Here is a 21,021-nt window from a genome sequence, read left to right on the forward strand (position 1 = left end):
ACACAAAAAGCAAATATCACATTTTTGTTCAAAATCTATCTACCAAAACATTTAAAATGTATTATATTTAAAGACAACTTGTTAAACTGTGCAATTCCTGCACGCAACTGCTGCCGTGCTTTTATTTTGAAGGTGCCGTAATCCAGCTTCCTTTGTGACGTTTGTTAATTGCTGCTGACTTCACGCACCTGGCAGGTAGAATATCCTGTAGGTGACTGGACAGAAAACGCCAATAACTGAACACACACACGTTTTATTTACAAAGTTATTGATTATTTTCTGTTTGGGAGAGAAAAAAAATAAAAACTGCTGCTGGTTTTATTAATTAAATTGAAAAATATAACCATAAGAGGGCGCCAGAGAACATCTATCTATCTACATACATGCATTTTATACATTTATTATTGATCTTCTGTGAAGATGAAATAATCTGTGGGGTCAAAAATCTACATTTATACAATCAAACTTGCTTTGCAAGAAGGAATCTGTCGCCTCAGAAGAGGCACCTTCAGGCTCGACCGAAGTTTGTTGTTGATCACACTGACAAAGAAAGAAGATGGAAGAAAGTTTCTGTGGTCAGGTGACACAAAATTGAGCTATTTGGCTTCATTGATGACAAATATGTTTCAATCATGTCCGGAATTGTATTTATTTTTATAAACAAAGCATGCGAATCTGTCCAGACATCCAAAAGATTCAGTTTCATCAAATGAAACCTGCTGATTTTTTGACTGAAAAACTCTTGTGTCTCATGTTTGTGTCCATTTGATGAGTTTAAGTCCTCGTTCTCTCTTCTTGGGTCCCCACCAACTCTCTGCTAAATGCTGCATTATGTTCCCTGGTTAGTCTCTAACTGTGTTGGGTAGGTAGTGCACAGTAGGTGGGTTTATACAGCGTCTTCTCTAAAAATGACCCTTTGACAGCGTTGAGCATGGATCAAAACAGTAACATGGAGGGCGAGACAATGCGAAGACTCACTATAAAGCTGCAGACTCAGGTGATAATTCTTTGTAGGTTCATTATTACGAGCTACCCCTTGCTTCACCATTTACTCTCTAACTGTATCGGCCTGTTTGCTGCTGGATCAGGTTGTGTACAGTGAAAATGCTGCTGCAATGAGCTGAAACTATGAAGCTGAGGGGAGCCGCAGTGTCTCTACGAGCAACTCCTTCCATACTGTCACATCTTTATGATAAATTATAGTCACTTTAAAGATGCGTATGTGAAGCATTTTAACTTAACGCTGACTTATTCTGGTTTCAAACTCTTTTTCTGCTTCCACCAACAAGCTTCAAGCTCAAGTTGATCCGAAGAACATGAGTTTAAACTGTTCAAATATTCAGCATGATGCACTTAAATCTGTTTTTCTTCCACTTCGCCCGGCCTCGTCTCAGAATCTGTTTTCATCACTGCAGGGCATTTCATTAAAATCCCCCTCATCATCATCGTCGCCGCCATCGTCTCAGCTTCTGGCGCTAACAGCCGTCCCATCATCATTACTTTCCCATTACTGACCCAGACGCTCCACGCTCAGACTTTCTGCTGCAGGTCTGAGACTAAAGCTACAGTCTGATTCATTTAGAAATAACAGCAGCAGCGTCACAGATCTGCAAAGTTTAGACTGTTCTTCATTTCTGACTCATCAAGGTGGTGAAGTATGTGGACGTGTTAGAGCACAAAGGTAACAGAAATGAAGTAAGTGGGTAATGGCAGATGTTCCTTCGAGCCAGCATGAGATGACATCTGCATAACTTTAAGCCTTAATATAATGTGAACAGGTGAGTTGTATATAAATTCACCCTCAGTACAGTTGTCTTGCAGCTGTTAGCCTGGCTTAGCACAAAGACTGGGCTGGTACCTAGCTTCGGTTTTGGCATGCACCCCCATCAGCATTCTCCCTCACCCCGGGCCTGAAAACTTTTCCTCCCCCTTTGTCGTACAAACACACACACTGGCTGAGACAAACTGAGCTAACAGCAGCTGCAGTTGGCAGCAGGTTACTTCACTGTCCGTCAGGAAACTCACAGATCATCATCATCATCATAAATCTGATGCACATTATCTGACCATCTGTAAGGGAACGGGAGAGAAACCTTAAACCTTACTTTATATTCATGTTTGTGTACTTTAGAGTTCACAAATGCATGAAAATAATGACACAACACAAACAAACTTTGGTAACCATGGACTCCAGTAGATGGTAGAACAAATTAAATGAGTAGAAAATACACCAGAAGAGTAATTAAAACGTTTAAAAATCAGGTAACAGAGAAGTTGAGATGAAGAAGAACTGACCATGATGTTTGACACAATTAGAAAGTTGGTACTCAGCTTTAGAATCCTGGTCTAAAACATGCAGACAACCTGAGCTGAGGAGCTTTAACCTCCACTACATCCCTGGTTATCAGGATGAAGGCGCCCTCTTGTGTCGTTCATCAGTTTTCACATTTCACTCGTTCACCTGCTGTGATGTTCACTGCAGGAAACAACAAACAACATCAGTAAAGACAAATTTAAATAAAGTCTGTTCAATTTAAGATTCAAGAGATTTATTGTCATTGGCGAGTAAAAGCACATACAGCAATGAAATTCTTATTGATAAAATAAAGTATATATTAAACATAGCTTAAAGTGCAGAGCAGACCTAAGTTAAGGGTTGAAAAATAAGGTGCTCTGTTCCAGTAACAGTTCAAATGACATTACAAGTTCAAGAGTGTGATGTCCTGATGGTGGGTCAAAGATGTTTGAAAGTCTTTTTGTCCTGGACTTCAGACTCTTGTAGCGCCTCCCTGGTGGCAGAAGTGTGAACAGACTGTGTTGTGGGTGTGTATTGTCCTTTATGATGTTATGAGCTCTCCTGATGACCCTGGTGGTGTAGATGTCCTGCAGTGAAGGCTGCCCAGATGACTCTCGTTCAACGATTTGATGTACAGATTCACTTCATCCACACAATCAGTTTGTTTGACCAGAATCTCAGCTATGTACAAGAAAACAATCAATCATCTCCTTATTGATTATGAACATAATTACAGTTTTATAACACCTCATTTGACACCAAAACCCAACATAGACCCAAATATCTAAGTAAGTGGAAAAGAAACAACAACATATATCAGTACAATTATTGAACAATCATTGAAATGACAGAGAAGTTTATATTTTCATGCAGAGAAATGTCAGTTCAGGTTAACTAAAGTCATCATGAGCAGTGATAGCCTCCATGGCTAAACAGACACAGGAAGGAGCTCCACCTAAAGAAACTCAAACATTTACACAACGACCAATGAGAAGAGGGCAAAGTACCGCCCACAGTGTTTGATTGACAGGTGAAGAAATGCCACAACAATCAGCTGTCAGCAACAATGATGGAAACAAAACAAGCTGAAGACATGAAACACAGAATTTAACCCTTCAATGACTTCTGTCTATTTCACTTCACACAACTCAGCAGAGGATCCATAATAAATCCAAAGTCCAGCATAGAGAGGCTGAGTGAACGTGGTCTGGACTCTGTGGAGGAGAGTCATGGTTTCAGAGACGCTGTAGAAGGACAGAATACCTGCACTGTGATCCAGGTACACTCCAACTCTGGAGGACTGAGGACCTGAGACGGGAGTGCGGACTTTGTTGTAACAAAAGTTATAACTGTTTGTGTCACAATATAACCTCCAAGATTTGTCATTGTATCCAAATCCACATTCATCTGAGCTCCCTGCTCTGCTGATATTCTTGTATGTGACTGCTACATCAACTCCTCCTCCTCTCCTCTCCACCTCCCAGTAACAACGTCCAGTCAGACTCTCTCTACTCAGGACCTGAACCCAATAAGTGAATCTGTCTGGGTGACTAGAATAAGACTGAGGTTGTTTCATTAATGTCACTTTTCTGTTCCCCTCAGATAATAACAGCTGTGTGTTTGCTGTGTTTGGATCCAGTGTGAGTTCACGTGAATATTTTAAGAACTCAGCTCTGGTCTTGGGCTCTGGTTCTGGTCCTGACAGTGAAACATGGACTTCAGTGTCTGTCAGTGAGATGTTTGTCCGTTGGTCCCTCAGAACGTCCTGTAGTTTATCTCTGAGCTCTGACACAGCAGCTGTCACATCCTCAAAGTCCCTCAGAGGACGGATATTGATGCTGGATGAGTCTGTAGATTGGCTGAGTCGTGACAGTGAGGGGTAGTTGTGTAGAAACTGGTTGTGGTCCTCTGTGTGTGAGAGCTTCTCCAGCTCAGCGTCTTTCCTCTTCAGCTCAGTGATCTCCTGCTCCAGCTTCTCCTGAAGATCTTTGACTCGACTCACTTCAGTTTCCTGCTGGGATCTGACCTGCTGCTTCACATCAGACCTTCTTTTCTCCATGAGACGGATCAGCTCAGTGAAGATCTTCTCACTGTCCTCCACTGCTTTATCAGCAGAGCCATTGATAGCCTCCACCTCCTGTTGGAGCTCCTTCACATCTTTCTCTCTGTCCTGGATTCTCTGCTGGATGTTTAGTCGACTCACCTCGAGCTCTCTCTGCCTCTCAGTCCTTTCTGCTGCAGCTGAGACTGTGTCGTGGCCTTTATGTTCATCCACAGAGCAGAGATAACAGATACACTGCTGATCAGTACGGCAGAACATCTTCATCACCTCATCATGACGAGAGCAGATGTTCTCCTGGAGCTTCTTGGAGGGCTCCACCAGCTTGTGTTTCTTTAATGGAGCTACATCATGATGAGGCTGGAGGTGTTTCTCACAGTAAGAGGCCAGACAGACCAGACAGGACTTCAGAGCTTTCAGTTTTCTCCCAGTGCAGACATCACAGGCCACATCTTCAGGTCCAGCATAGCAGTGATCATCAGGAGCAGCTTGGAGTCCAGTCTTCTTCAGTTCCTCCACTAAAGCTGCTAACATGGTGTTTTTCACCAGGACAGGCCTCGGTGTGAAGGTCTGCCTACACTGAGGGCAGCTGTGGATTCTCTTCTCATCCTCTCCATCCCAGAAGTTTTGAATACACTTCATGCAGTAGCTGTGTCCACAGGGAATAGTCACCGGATCCTTCAGTAGATCCAGACAGATCGAACAAGAAATAGTTTCCCGGGCCAGCTGAGCTCCTTTCTGCGCCATTTCAGCTCTCTGTGACAACGACTGTCTGAGTTTCACTTCCTCAGAAATGAAACTAGTCTGAGCTCTGATCTCAACAACATGTGTCTCTGCAGTGAACGGGGCCTGACGTGTTGGTTCCACCCATCTTCAAACTGGAGATCTGAAGGGGAGGGAACAAGGAAACATGTGGACAGAGTGGAGCTGGCTGTGTTTGAGAGCAGGAAGAAGAGGGAGGGGTTATCAAGCTTTGGTTCAGCCCAGGAAGAGGAGCGCTTTGACAGAGATACTGTGTGTTAACACTTGTTTACAACAGAGCTCATTGAAAAACACTGAACTGATTTGAATCTATGTAATATCACACTATGTCAGTCTGTTCAACAGGAGTCACAGCCTGTAACACTGATGCTGCATTCAGGTCACATGGGAAAGATGGGAGAGAAGAGTTTCCACTTTACAAATATGATTCACATCATCACATGTTAGTGTGACATTTTGTCCGTCAGCTTTGTATGAGACCCTGGAATGAAGACCAGAAGAAAAGACTTTGTTCATGTTGGTTCATTCATTCTGTAAAGCTTCACTTTGTTCACACAGTGGCACAGTTTTCCTCCACCTAAAGAAACTCAAACATTTACAGAACAACCAGTGAGAAGATGTCAAAGTACCGCCCATAATGTTCGATACAATGGAGGAACAACGGACCAGCTCTTCATGCTTGCAGGGGTGCTGAGGGGGTCATGGGAGTTTGACCATCTTGTCTACATGTGCTTGTGGTCTTGGAAAAGGCTTATGACCGTGTCCCCTGGGTGCTCCTGTGGGGAGTATGGGGTACTGGGGTTGTTGGTACATGCCATCCGGTCCTTGTACAGTTGTGTCCATATATATACGACACAAAGTCCGCCAGGGCTGACACTTGTCCCCGATACTGTTCGTGATTTTCATGGATCGGATTTCAAGGCACAGCCAGGGTGAGGATGGAACCTCAGGGTTGGATCTCTGCTATTTGCAGACGATGTGGTCCTGTTGGCTTCATCAGACTGTGGCCATCAGCACTCACTGGGGCGATTTGCAGCAAAGTGTGAACAGCCTGGATGAAAGTCAGCATCTCCAAGACTGAGGCCATGGTTCTCTGCCAGAAAACGATAAAATACTCCCTCCGGGTTGGTGGTCCCAAGGGAGGGAGTTAAAGTATCTTAGGGTTTTGTTTACGAGTGATGGGAAATCGGAGCTTGAGATGGATCGGCCATTTGGTGCGTCATCTGCAGTACTGCAGACGTTGTACAGGACTGTTGCGGGGAAGAGGGCGCTAAGCCAGACGGCGAAGCTTTCCAGTGCATTGACGTTCCAACCCTCACCTGTGGTAATGAGTTTTTTGTAGTGACCGAAAGAATGAGATCGTGGATACAAACAGGTACGGCATCGTCTGGATCTACATGCAGTAAAATAAAACCACCACGACACATGACCCAGTCACCTGCCAGCTCAGCTGCTCCCTGTTACTCATTGACCTCAGTATAGACAGTGAACCCTTGACTCTCATTCTTCAGATTATCAGTTGCTCAGTACAACCTTGTTAACATTTTCTCAGCTTCTTCTTGTTGCAATGACCGTCTGTCTTTTTTTAACCACCTGTCTGCCTTCAAGCTTAAAGCTGTTTGAAGTTTTGAAGAACTCATTACAAGTTTTTTACATAATCGCCAACTTCATATTGTGTCAAAGTTCAAAGTACAACTGGTTTTATTGCACAGTATCAACAGTAGATAAGTCTAACAACACTTCCCTCTCCCTGCAGTAAGTGAACAAGAGCAGAAAGAGGAGAGATCTGTTTCCCATCAGAGCAAAGAGTTGACAGTCTTTGACAGTCGTTGTCACAGAGAGGTGAAATGGAGCAGCAAAGAAATCGACTGGACCAAGAAAAATTCTGCTGTTCGATCTGTCTGGATCTACTGAAGGATCCGGTGACTATTCCCTGTGGACACAGCTACTGCATGAAGTGTATTCAAAACTTCTGGGATGGAGAGGATGAGAAGAGAATCCACAGCTGCCCTCAGTGTAGGCAGACCTTCACACCGAGGCCTGTCCTGATGAAAAACACCATGTTAGCAGATTTAGTGGAGGAACTGAAGAAGACTGGACTCCAAGCTGCTCCTGATGATCACTGCTATGCTGGACCTGAAGATGTGGCCTGTGATTTCTGCACTGGGAGAAAACTGAAAGCTCTGAAGTCCTGTCTGGTCTGTCTGGCCTCTTACTGTGAGAAACACCTCCAGCCTCATCATGATGTAGCTCCATTAAAGAAACACAAGCTGGTGGAGCCCTCCAAGAAGCTCCAGGAGAACATCTGCTCTCGTCATGATGAGGTGATGAAGATGTTCTGCCGTACTGATCAGCAGTGTATCTGTTATCTCTGCTCTGTGGATGAACATAAAGGCCACGACACAGTCTCAGCTGCAGCAGAAAGGACTGAGAGGCAGAGAGAGCTCGAGGTGAGTCGACTAAACATCCAGCAGAGAATCCAGGACAGAGAGAAAGATGTGAAGGAGCTCCAACAGGAGGTGGAGGCTATCAATGGCTCTGCTGATAAAGCAGTGGAGGACAGTGAGAAGATCTTCACTGAGCTGATCCGTCTCATGGAGAAAAGAAGGTCTGATGTGAAGCAGCAGGTCAGATCCCAGCAGGAAACTGAAGTGAGTCGAGTCAAAGATCTTCAGGAGAAGCTGGAGCAGGAGATCACTGAGCTGAAGAGGAAAGACGCTGAGCTGGAGGAACTCTCACACACAGAGGACCACAATGAGTTTCTACACAACTACCCCTCACTGTCACGACTCAGCCAATCTACAGACTCATCCAGCATCAATATCCGTCCTCTGAGGTACTTTGAGGATGTGACAGCTGCTGTGTCAGAGCTCAGAGATATACTACAGGACGTTCTGAGGGACCAACGGACAAACATCTCACTGACAGACACTGAAGTCCATGTTTCACTGTCAGGACCAGAACCAGAGCCCAAGACCAGAGCTGAGTTCTTAAAATATTCACGTGAACTCACACTGGATCCAAACACAGCAAACACAAAGCTGTTATTATCTGAGGGGAACAGAAAGGCAACATTAATGACAGATCAACAGTCTTATTCTAGTCATCCAGACAGATTCACTGGATATTCTCAGGTCCTGAGCACAGAGAGTCTGACTGGACGTTGTTACTGGGAGGTGGAGTGGAGAGGAGGAAGAGTTTGTGTAGCAGTCACATACAATAATATCAGAAAAGCAGGGAGCTCAAATGAATGTAAATTTGGACACAATGACAAATCTTGGGTGTTAAGATGTAAAAAAAACAGTTACACATTTTGTTACAACAATGTCCAAACTCCCGTCTCAGGTCCTCAGTCCTCCAGAGTTGGAGTGTACCTGGATCACAGTGCAGGTATTCTGTCCTTCTACAGCGTCTCTGAAACCATGACTCTCCTCCACAGAGTCCAGACCACGTTCACTCAGCCTCTCTATGCTGGACTTTGGATTTACTATTCTTATGGAGACACTGCAGAGTTGTGTAAACTGAAATAGACAGAAGTCATTTAAGGGTTAAATTCTGTGTTTTACTTGTTGTGACATTTCTTCACCTGTCAATCAAACACTGTGGGCGGTACTTTGCCCTCTTCTCATTGGTCGTTGTGTAAATGTTTGAGTTTCTTTAGGTGGAGCTCCTTACTGTGTCTGTTTAGCCATGGAGGCTATCACTGCTCATGATGACTTTAGTTAACCTGAACTGACATTTCTCTGCATGAAAATATAAACTTCTCTGTCATTTCAATGATTGTTCAATAATTGTACTGATATATGTTGTTGTTTCTTTTCCACTTACTTAGATATTTTTTTAGATATTTCCAAAACAAATCAGATAGATTGCAAGAGAACATTAAATGTTCAAGTGTTTCTACTTCTGTTTTACAAAAAGCACATTTATTACAGTCCAAATTAAATATAAGTCTTAAAAATTCACTGCAAGGATAAAATGTAATTTATTGTTTTGAAGTGTACCTCTTTCGCTTTAGTAGAGATAGCAAAACTAAGAAATTTACATCTAATTCTCTTGGTATCAAAGTGGAGTATCCTTTAACAATTATGTTTTCTTTTGAGGGAGACAAGGAAGAAAATTCTTTGGTGAGAGTAGAATCTCAAAAATTTGTTTTACCCTTTTTCTCTAATAAAGGTTGGTTATTTATGGACATGGTGTGTATCAGGTGTATCGGCATGTACATTAAAGTTCCCTTAATCATACAAGATGAGAGCCTGTGGAATGGCTTTATTACAGCCAGTAGTCGTTTCTGGAACATTCAATTTATATTTATGACTAAAATCATCAAAATCTAATAAGTTTTTTATGGCGGGAAAAAGGTCTTTCCTTGTGGGTCAGTTGACGGAGTCGCCCGTTTGCTGTAATTACACGGTTGCGGCCACTATGAGAGGAATCGACGCTCCTCCCCCTGGGAGCGCACAGTTAAAAAGCAGAAGAAGAAGAAATTTGACGTCACCAGTGATGGAATTTCCGGCTCTTTTTAGTGAGCCGGATCATTTGGCTCAGCTCACCAAGAAGAGCCGGCTCTTTCTGCTCCCAAATGCTCTTCATTTACCACGTATAACCTTTATATAATTCAGCGCTGTTTTGACTTGTGATTTGTATTTGAACGCATATATCACTTGAATTTCAATAATTTGCTCTAGCTAATGCATTTAAGTTGTAAAAATCCCTTGTAATCCTGAAACCACCCAATGAATGAACTAACATAAAAACCACTCTGCCACACAAAGCTGATAAAACGCCTATAAAAACCTAAGCATGGAAATTTTACAAAGGACAGATAATTGACTTTATATATAGAAGATAATATATAATATATAATATATATATTATAATATATATAGTATATATATATATAACATATATATACACCACACACAACATAAAGTACTGAAAAAACTAAATTAATAACAGCACTCAAGTAATGTGTCTTGTGTTATGTACCCACCACTGACATCTGGACAAATAAACAAAATGTTTTGGTATAGGTAAAAATAATATATCTTTGCACCTCACTCCTGTCTCTCCTTCAGCGTGTCCTACCTCCTCTTGTCTCCCCCCTCCTGTCCTGCTGGTGTAGGCTCCTTGTCCAATCCTCACATATTGGGTTGCACAGCATGCATGTTGACACCTGTAGTCAATGCCACAGGTATTTTTTCCTAAAGAGAAAAGTAAAAAAGAAAGAAAAGAACGGTTTCACGGGTGGACGGAAAACGGGAGCCGGCTCCTATCGTTCACTTAAAAGAGCCGACTCTTTGAACCGACTCTTTGAACCGACTCTTTGAACCGGCTCGTTCGCGACCGACACATCACTAGGAGTCACTTCCTGTGTATTGGCGCTGTTCGTGCAGAGGTAAGTCGAGCTGTTGTTACAATGTTGTTACAATGTTGTTACAATGTTGTTTAAACGTTATTAAAACGTTAAAACGTTGTCGTAATGTTGATCCATCCGTTATTTCTGTACCCGCTTCTCCTCATCAGGGTCCCGGTCTGTCGTAATGTTTATCTCAGGCTCTAAAATGCGGTCACTGCGAAGACGACGACGGTGTTTCGGTTAAACGAGCGACCGTGTTTAACTCGGCGTCAGCCGTTAGCGCTTGGTCGTGATAGTTAGGAACAGAAACACACTCAGATGTCTCGTGAATTAGTTTTCATCAACGTTACGATGTTTTTAAAAATAAATAAATACCCGCTTCTTCTGATTCGTGTCTCGTTGCCACGTTACGTTTCTACTTCCCATGTTCGGCTGGCGGTCACCAGTTAACACGGTCGCTCATTACACCGAAACACCGGCAAGGCCCGTGTAAACAAACACCGAGTAGCTGTAGTTATTCTGGATTTTAAAAAAAGCAACGATGCGGTTCACGGTTTTTTTGTTCAAGATACGATTTTCTCACGATTTTTTTATTTATTTTTTATCAAAATGAGCTACAGACAAATTATGACCAAATAAAATTGTTTTTATTTGTAGGAAAATCTTTCTTTACATAAACTCTCAAACAGTTGTTGTTCTTATAAAAAGTGCACTTACATTTAAACAACAAACACATGACCGAGATTCATTCTTTAGAAAAGTCCTCACAGTAACTGCTGTTACTGCTGTGAGTGCAGTTTTCCTCATGATGTGCGTAACTTCTTTGTTCTCACTGTGGCGGCTGATATGTGCCTCATGTTGCTGCTGCGTTGCTGTGTGCTGCATGTTGCTCGTGTTGTTGCTGCACTGGTTGCTCATGTTGCTCATTGGTGTGCTGCATGTTCATGTTGCTCTGCAATATTTCGGCAGTTGTGTATTTTGGTTTTGTCTGTCCGTTTCTCACGGTTGTATTTGTGTTATATAGAATCTAAAATGCTCCACACAGGTGATTTCAAACAGCCTCTGTTTCAAGCTGTTTTCTACCGCTCGCCATGTCTTCCCTCCCCTTTTTTAAAGATAACCTAACCTATTCTTAATTTAAAACAAGAAAAAAACATATCCTACTTTCATTGTGAAAAATCCCGACTGATTTTTTTCGTCAACCGGTGGCAATCGTCACGTTTTGTACCGATTTTTAATCGTGTCACGATGCATCGTTTACCTCCCCACATTCAGATTCATTATATACCTGATGTATTTCAGAATTTGATAATAGAATGAATGATCTTTGGTGTTTATATTTAAATATCATAAAGGTCCAAGATGTTTTATGTGGAACATGGTTGAGGGTTGGGCCACAGCACACAAGCTGTGTTCACAGTTAGTGAGTCAGTCCAGCACCATACTATACTACTACTACAATTACTACTACTACTACTAACTACCCAGCCCTCCATAGAGTATACACCACACCAATATTCCATAATATTAATAACAGACTCAATTAAGAACATTCTTCTATTCCTGTCATATTTATGTAGTTATCAAGACACACGTGTGTTAAATGTAATGAAGCAAGCTCAACCTTATGGTTTCCTTGTTGCCTGCTTTTCAGATCACAATTTGAAGGCAGACGTAAAGGATCAGAGCTCAAAATATTTTGAGTTTAAGAAGTAAGAAAAGTCAGAAAAGAGCGTGCACAGAGAGCTGAAATGGCACAGAAGGAGTTAGCACGCTGAACCTTGAAACCTTCTCTTGTTCGCGATCTGTCTGGATCTACTAGGATCCGTGAGTATTCCCTGGTGGACAAGCATACTGCAGAACTGTATTAAATCAAAAAACTGGGATCGAATGGATAGCTAATCATCTACAGCTGCCCTCGGGTAGGCACCTCCGGTGGGACCGAGGCCTTCCTGGTGAAAAACGCAATATGTTAGCAGCTTTAGTGGAGGAAACTGAGAGAGACTGGACTCCAAGCTCTCCTGAGGATCAACTGTCATGCTGGACCTGAAATGTGGCCTTGAGGTCTGCACTGGGAGAAAACGGAAAGCTCTGAAGTCCTGTCTGGTCTGCTGGTTCTTATGTGAGAAAACCTCCAGGCTCACTTTGAATGCCTCTGGCCTTGAGAGAAACACAAGCTGTGGAGCCTCCAGAGCTCCAGGAGAACATCTGCTCTCCGTCATGATAGGTGATGAAGATGTTCTGGTCTGCGTATGACGCAGTGTCGGTTATCCTCTGCTCTGTGGAAGACATAAAGGCCACGACACAGTCGACTGCAGCAGAAAGGACTGAGAGGCAGAGAGGCTCGAAGACCAGCGAAAGACCAGAGCTTGTCTTAAAATATTCCGGTTAACTCACACTGGATCCAAACACGGGCAACACAGGCAGCTTTATTTATCTGAGGGGAACAGAAAAGCAACAGTAATGACAGGTCAACAGTCTTATTCTAGTCACCCAGACAGATTCACTGACTGGTGGCAGGTCCTGAGCACAGAGAGTCTGACTGGACGTTGTTACTGGGAGGTGGAGTGGAGAGGAGCAGGAGTTTGTGTCGCAGTCGCATACAAGAATATCAGCAGAGCAGGGAGCTCGAATGAATGTAGCTTTGGATCAAATGACAAATCTTGGGCGTTAAGATGTACAAAAAACAGTTACACATTTTGGTTCAACAATGTCGCAACTTGTCTCTCAATTCCTCGGTCCTCCAGAGTTGGAGTGTACCTGGATCACAGTGCAGGTATTCTGTCCTTCTACAGCGTCTCTGAAACCATGACTCTCCTCCACAGAGTCCAGACCACGTTCACTCAGCCTCTCTATGCTGGACTTTGGTTTTCCTGGTATTTTGGAGTCACTGCAGAGTTGTGTAAACTGAAATAGACAGAAGTCATTTAAGGGTTAAATTCAGTCATTTTATTGTTGTGACATTTCTTCACCTGTCAATCAAACATTGTGGGCGGTACTTTGCCCTCTTCTCATTGTGTTAAATTAGTTAATATGATGCTTTAAATTTAAGTTAAATACGTCCTGCAGAGGAATTAGTGATTTGGCCTCTTATGATGATTGTGCTGTATACTGTGTGTATACAAGCTGCAGGGAGGCGACTGCGTCCGTTCATTTGATGTGTATGTATTTGTCCTGCATTTATTTCAGTGTGCAGACATGCGGGGTGTATTACACACAGACCTTTGAATGTGTGTTTCTCCTTGTGTTGTATAATATGCTTTGATTCTGTGCTTTCTATCTTGTAGAGTCACTGTGTGATTCAGTTTTGAAAGGAGCTGATGGTTCACCTGTTTTGATTGATCCTTATTCAATAAAGGAACATAATGTTACACTTTGTGTATTTATATTTATATGGGATGTGTATTTTATATCCGACAGAGTATTAGGGCTACACTGAGGAAGGAAAAAAGCATTTTCTTTTTAAAGTCCTGATACTTGTGACAATGTGATGCTGATGTGCCAGAAGATGAGTATCTCTTTTTTGTGAAACCTATACGAGGACATTCCACCAAATGCTCCAAATGCCTCTCACGGCCTCATTTGAACAACCTCCTCCTCTGAAACAACGGCTGACAATATTGACTTTATGCGCAGTCTGTGGTTTCTTTTTTCTCTTCTCGGTGGCCCAAATTCCAATCTTTTTTAATATCCGCTTATAGCTGTGGGAAACTGTAAAATGAATCTAATGATTGCAACGAGCATCTAAAAATCAGCATGTATCCAAAAGGATTGAAGGAATGCACAAACTTTTTATAAGACAGTGGGTCTAGTTATGTGATAACACTGTGTAGTGGGCAGTGGAAGTACCTAATTGTTTTCCGTTGGTGGTGACTGCTGATCCTGATCCTGGAACCTGATCCTGGTCTGGAGCAGCTCACTCCAACAGAAGAAATCTCCATGGTAACTTATACCATCACATATCTAACTCACTGCCCCCTATACCCGCTTTGGGCAACCCGATCACTGGTAATGATCCAGGCTAGCCAAGGATATTCCCGGTTAAAAAATAATCCCGTAGCCCTAGTTTGTGCAACGGTCTTTTGTTAAGCTGAAGTTAACAGTTTTTCAAAGTTTGTGTAAATATTAGTGCTGTCAAAATTAACGCGTTAATTTTGTCGAGTAATTTTAAAGAATTAACAGCGTTAAACAAAATTATAACGCGGTTTTTGTTTACTTTCGGTGCGCGCCATTTTTGGATGGGAAAGTAGAGCTTTGTTTCCAAGATATATTAGTGTGTGTGAAGGGGTGGAAAGAGGCATTAACTTAGCCCTCACGCAGACTTTGGGCGCCCGGGCGTCCGCCCACAGTGCCCATAGCTAAAACAAAACCGGCCTTAGCTTGTATAGTTTACGGGCAGAGCTGCCACATCCAATATGGCGGACATGTTATAACGTACGCAAGAAGAACGGACAACCTGCTCATGAGGCGTCTGTGGTCTATGATCCTATCCTAACTAAAGGAGAGTCTTGTGTATAGATGTCCTATGATCTATCCTAACTAAAGGAGATTGTGCAAGATATGTCTATGATCTATTCCCTACTAAAGGAGAGTCTATGCAGAGATGTTATGAATCTACCTAACTAAAGGAGAGTCTGTGCATATATGCTATGATTCTATCCACGAAAGGAGAGTCTATGTTTTATATGGTCTATGATCTAATCCTAACTAAGGAGAGTCTAGTGTTGATGTCTATGAATCTACCTAACTAAAGAGAGTCTATGTATATATGTCTTGAGCTTATCCGAACGACAGGAGAGTCTGTGCATAAGGTCTATGATCTATCCTAAACTAAAAGAGAGTCTGTTTATATGTCTATGAGCTATCCCTAACTAAAGGAAGTCTATTTTAGTATGTCTATGATCGTACCTAACTAAAGGAGAGTCTATGTTTAATGTCTATGAGCATCCTAAACTAAGGAGAGTCTATGTTTATCTGTCTATGATCTAAGCAGACTAAAGGAGAGTCATGTATATATGTCTATGATTATCCTAACCTAAAGGGAGAGTCTGTGGTGTAAAAGAGTGGAGAAGGCGGACTTTTAGGGGGAACAGTTCATTTTAAAAAGGTGCCCGACAGCTCGTTGAACAAAAAAAAGGCATTGTGCACAGTTTGCAAAGCCGAATTTAAATTCCACAGAAGTAACAAGACTTTAACATATCACCCCCTCAAAGCAAAACAACCCAGTCTAAACACTAAAGGATGTGGCACTCGCAGTATATTTCCCTCATGCTGCTTGTCTGTTTCTGAGCTTTTTTTTTCTTGTGCAAAACTGGGCATATGCGCAATGAAGCCAATAAAATAATGAAGTTAAATATACTTTCTCTGTGTTTATTCTAAAACATTAATTTGATCATTTTTACATAAATAAATAGCATTATACGTAGCTTCGAGGCTCAGAAAAATGCATTTAAGGGGGGGGGGGGGTTTATTGAATAGATTTATTGATAGTTAAGTGCGATGTAAATTAGGGACATGTTGTTCGGTTTAATTGGAGTTAACTTTTTTTTTAATCGATTGACAGCCCTAGTCCATAATTAAGTTTCGAACATGGGTAGGCCTGGGGGGAAGGGCAAGTGGTCTCTGTCCCTGCACATGATGCTGGGATGAAACATTACAACGGCTGCTGCTCACTCAAAGTAAAGGGAAAACGTACAGTGGGGGGCGCAGGGGGGTGCCGGGGTGGAAAGACAGGCATGAAAGCTCAACACAGGCTGGACCGGTGTAAGTCAAAGATAATTAACCTGAGAAGTGTACGCACATCTTATTCTATCACAACAAGGCATAGATGCTGACGTGATACAGTAAGTGTGACTGCAGCCGCTGGCCTGCTACTGACAAATGACTGGACCTTCCACATGAGACGGAAAAGTATTTGTTTAGTTGAAGCACATGAAGAGAATCGAGAGGCTATGTTCATACTAAAGGTACCGGGAACTTCACGCAGAGTCCAAATGATAGAGGTGTGCGTGGTGGTGCAAAGTCGCTGTGGGTTCAACGACTAACTCATTTTGATTTAGTGTGTTTTAGAGTAGCATCTGACATCAAAATACATTAATAAAATTAAATTTCTGATGCAACCTGTTGTTATTCAAAAATACTGTCAGTGTTAATATTGTTTGGGTTTTCAATTAGATTTAGTGAGTTATTGGAGTTTGATCACCGTTACGCAAGGGATTAATGTCTCTTGTACTTTGTGGTTGTGTTTAAATTATTGTAATCAATAAACAGTTTGATTCAATTTAATAACAGGAATAACTCGATCGTGGTTTTCACTGAGCTCTGGTTGTAAACAAGTGTTAACACACAGTATCTCTCTCAAAGCGCTCCTCTTCCTTCTGGACGAACCAAAGCGTGATAACCCCGTCCCTCTTATTCCTCTTCCTGCTCTCAAGCACGCCCCCCAGCTCCACTCTGTCCACATGTTTCCTCCGGGGGGGGGGGGGGCTTGGGGTGGGTCCCTCCCCTTCAGATCTCCAGTTTTGAAGATGGGTGTAACCAAACACGTCAGGCCCCCGGTCACGCAGAGACACATTTTGTGGAGATCAGAGCTCAGACTAGTTTCATTTCTGAGGAGTCAAACTCAGACAGTCGTTGTCAAGAGGCTGAAAGGGAGCAGAAAGGAGCCAGCTGGCCGGGTAGAACTAGTTCGTGTCTCATCTGTCTGGATCTACTAAGGTCGGGTAGGAGCTATTCCCGGTGGACAAGCAGCACGCTGAGTATATTAAAATCGAAGGATTGAAGGATAAAGCAAGCACACAGCTGCCCTAGGGTAGGCAGAACCTCAACACACCGAGGCCGGTCCTGGGAAAAGACATGTTAGCGCTTTAAGTGGAGATACCTGAAGAAGGACGTGGCCCATGCACCTGAAAAAAGGCTGAAGAGTGACTGACACTGCTATGGCTGGACCGAAGATGTGGCCTGTAGATGTCTCACTGGGAGAAAACTGAAGCTCTAAGTCTGTTCTGGGTCTGTCTGGGTCTCTTAATTGTGAGAAACAGCCTCAGCCGCATATATGATCCACTAGGCCTTTGTAAAACAGCAGCTGGTGGAGGCCCTCCAGAGAAGCTTCAGCCGGAGAACGCTGCTTGCTCGTCATGAGGAGTGATGAAGAATGTGTCTGCCGTACTGACGCAGCAGTGTATGCTGTTTATCCTCTGGCTCTGTGGAGAACATAGAAGGCCGAGACGACACATCTCACGATCGGGGTGGAGCAGAAGAAGGACTGAGAGGCAGGAGAGAGGGTGCGAGGTTATTCTGACTGAAACAGTTCCGCAGAGATCCAGTACAGATATAAATAATTTTTAAGTATCTACAAACATTATTTTTAGCGTATACAATTGCTTTCTTATAAAGCATTTTATACATTATAGGGGTATCTTCACTTATCTGATCCGTCCTCATGGAGAAAAAGGTATGTGTGAAGGCAGCGGTCATATCCCGCAGGAAACTTAAGTGGAGTCGATCAAAGATCTCATGAGAAGCTGGAGCAGAATCACTGAGCTGAGGAGGAAGACACTGACTGTAGAAAGCTCTAACACAATATTACCACAACCATTTCTACACAACTAAACCCCGACTGTAACGACTCAGCCAGCTACAGACTCATCCAGCATCATAGCAGCGTCCTCTGAGGTACTTTTATGATGTGACAGCTTCTGTTCAAGCTCAAGATAAACTACAGTACTTTGCTGAGAGAGGAACGGACAAACATCTTATCATGACATTACTGAAGTCAATTTTTTTACATGTCAATTCACACAGAGCCGAAGACCCAGAGCTGGTAGTCTTAAAATATTCACGGAACCAAACTGGATCCAAACACAGCACACACAGAGCTTATGATGATCTGAGGAAACAGAAAAGCACAGTAAAGTCACACAGTCTTATTCTAGTCACCAGGCAGATTCCGACATTGGTCAGGTCCTGAGCCAGAGAGTACTGAACTGGACGTGTTATACTGGGAGTTGGAGTGGAGAGGACAGGAGTTGGTGTCGCGTCGCATACAGACTATATGCAGAGAAGGGAGGCTTCGAAGGAAGTAAAATTTTGATCAAATGACAAATCTTGGGAGGTTAAGATGTTGCAAAAAACAGTTACACATTTTTGGTTCAACATGTCCCAAAACTCCCTGTCTCAGGTCCTTTGGCCTCCAGTTGGAGTGACCTTGATCACAGTGCAGGTATTCTGGTCTTCGACAGACAGCGTCTCTGAAACCATAGACTCTCCTCCACAGAGTCCAGACAAAGTCACTCAGCTCTCTAGGCTGGACTTTACGGTTTTCATCACTATTCTTAGTAGACACTGCAAGTTTGTGTAAACTGAAATAGAAGAAGTCATTTAAGGTTAAATTCTGTCATTTGATTGTTGTAACATTTCTCACCTGTAATCAAACATTGTGGGCCGTACTGTTGCACCGCTTAGCATTGGCGTTGTGTAAATGTTTGGTTTCTTTGGTGGAAGCTCCTTCCTGTGTCCTGTTTAGCCATGGGAGCTATCACTGCTCATGATGACTTTAGTTAACCTGAACTGACATTTTCTCGGCTTGAAAATATAAAGCTTCTTCTCTGCCATTTCAATGATTGTTCAATTAATTGTACTGAGAATGTGTTGTTGTTTCTTTTCCAAGTACTTAGATATTTGGGTTCTATGTTGGGTTTTGGTGTCAATGAGGTGTTATAAAACTGTAATTATCATAGTCATAAATCAATAAGGAGATGATTGTTTTTTGCCATAGGCGAGATTCTGGTCCAACAAACTGATTGTGTGGATGAAGTGAAGCTTGTACATGAAATCATTGAACAAGAGTCATTGAACAGACTGACGATGGGATGTGGGAACAAAGTGAGCTTTACAGAATGAATAAACCAACATGAAGCAAAGTTCCCCCCCTTTTCTTCGGGTCTTCATTCCAGGGTCTCATACCAAGCTGGCGGACAAAATGTCACACAACATTTGATGATGTGATCATATTTGTAAAGTGGAAACTCTTCTCTCCATCCTTTCCCATGTGACCTGATGCAGATCAGTGTTACAGGCTGTGACTTCCTGTTGAACAGACTGACAGGGGTGATTTACATAGATAAATCTGCTTTACTGATGTTGTTGTTTCCTGCGTGAACATCACAGCAGGTAACGAGTGAAATGTGAAAAATGATGAACGACACAGAGGGCGCCTTCAATCCTGATAACCAGGGAGGTAGTGGAGTTAAAGCCCTACTCTCAGGTTGTCTGCATTTGTTTTTTTAGACCAGGATTCTAAAGCTGAGTACAAACTTTCAATTGTGGTCAAACACAGGCAGTATAAAAAAAACAAGTTTAGACTTCTTCATTTAATGGCCACTTGTCAGAAAAAAAAAAAAAAAAAAAAAAAAAAAAAAAAAGAAAAAAAAAAAAAAAAAAAAAAAACAAAGTGTAGGGTGAAGCAATTTTCAGCTTCCTCCATATCCTGATAAATCACACTCCACAGCCTGAGGTCATCAGGTTAGCTAGCGTTGACATTATTGTAGAGCAGAATCCATCAAACCCCTAGGTCGGCAGATGATGCCATAAGCTGCTTAACCTCAGTGCCCAATAAGTGGAGCAGTTCTTGGAATTTGCCCTGCACATGCCTTTCATGTTTTGGAGCTTAGCCGCAGAGTTTTCTCGTGTAGTTGGATAACTGAATCAATCGAGTCAGGTCGCACCACACTGTAGACTTGACTTGAGACTGAAAAGCTGGACTTTTGGGACGCGAGCCGCTCCTCGCTCCTTCATTACATTAGCACCGTAAGTACACATCTGGGGCCACAAATAAATGCAAGCACGGCAACCAATGTCATGGTAGGGAACCTGCAGCCTGTGTGCCATTTGTCAGAAATCTAACTTTCAACACACAACGAAACAAACAACAAACAACAAAATCTGCTTCATCAAATAAGAATGATGATCGACCCCCCCATTCAAAAAAAAACTCTATCAGGCAAATTTGGAAAGACTGTGTTTTCTACATAGCCCAGAAAAAGGGACGCTAAATACTTACTCTAGAACGAGCACTTCAAGAGTGTTCTTTTACACTAGGAAGGTGAGGGTGATGCAGCCATTAACCACAACATGAGAATGCAAACTAAAGTCGACACACTGGAACTTACTTGTTTAGATCGGCGGTCCAATGCGACTTATAAGACTTAATTCAGTACTAATTAGCCCTAGTACCGAGTAGTATTGGGAGTTCAGCTTCATTCAATGAAGCAATCGACGACAACTGCTATCCAGATGTTGAAGTGCCTCCTCCTCTCTAAAAGATGACAAATAAACAAAGTCAAATCAACAGATTTCTTACGGTTTAAATTCTGTGAAGGTTCATCGTCAGGTCAATCTTCTTCAAGAAAAGTTAAGTCTGGGCAACTGGACTTGTTTGTAGCTCCGTGATCTGTTCGCCTTCATCGAAGAAGCTTCTTTTAGTGTTCTGGCTGCATGGTGGGGGGTCTGTGGTTTTACACTAGGAAAGCGTTAATGTCGTCCTGT

The 21,021-nt window shown here is 42.6% G+C and overlaps 2 protein-coding genes across 3 annotated transcripts; one reads left to right on the forward strand and one right to left on the reverse strand.

Annotated features, from left to right (window-relative positions):
- Positions 1-2,540: 2,540 nt before the first annotated feature.
- Positions 2,541-5,645, reverse strand: LOC113747635 (tripartite motif-containing protein 16-like). Its single transcript, XM_027288019.1, has one exon. The coding sequence runs from the start codon at positions 5,100-5,102 to the stop codon at positions 3,426-3,428; it is 1,677 nt and encodes a 558-aa protein (XP_027143820.1). The 5' UTR covers positions 5,103-5,645; the 3' UTR covers positions 2,541-3,425.
- Positions 5,646-6,892: 1,247 nt separating this feature from the next.
- LOC113747502 (tripartite motif-containing protein 16-like) lies at positions 6,893-18,885 on the forward strand. Of its 2 annotated transcripts, none has more exons than XM_027287494.1 (2): positions 6,893-8,664; positions 18,861-18,885. In XM_027287494.1, exon 1 carries the CDS (start codon positions 6,965-6,967, stop codon positions 8,645-8,647), a length of 1,683 nt encoding a protein of 560 aa, XP_027143295.1. In that variant the 5' UTR covers positions 6,893-6,964; the 3' UTR covers positions 8,648-8,664; positions 18,861-18,885. The 2 variants fall into 2 exon arrangements, with proteins under 2 accessions (XP_027143295.1, XP_027143299.1); XM_027287498.1 differs by lacking the exon at positions 18,861-18,885 and adding an exon at positions 12,997-13,847 and having other exon boundaries at positions 6,905-8,251.
- Positions 18,886-21,021: the final 2,136 nt, after the last annotated feature.

This window comes from Larimichthys crocea, chromosome II (assembly GCF_000972845.2).
Source record: "Larimichthys crocea isolate SSNF chromosome II, L_crocea_2.0, whole genome shotgun sequence".
Classification (NCBI taxonomy): Eukaryota; Metazoa; Chordata; class Actinopteri; family Sciaenidae; genus Larimichthys; species Larimichthys crocea.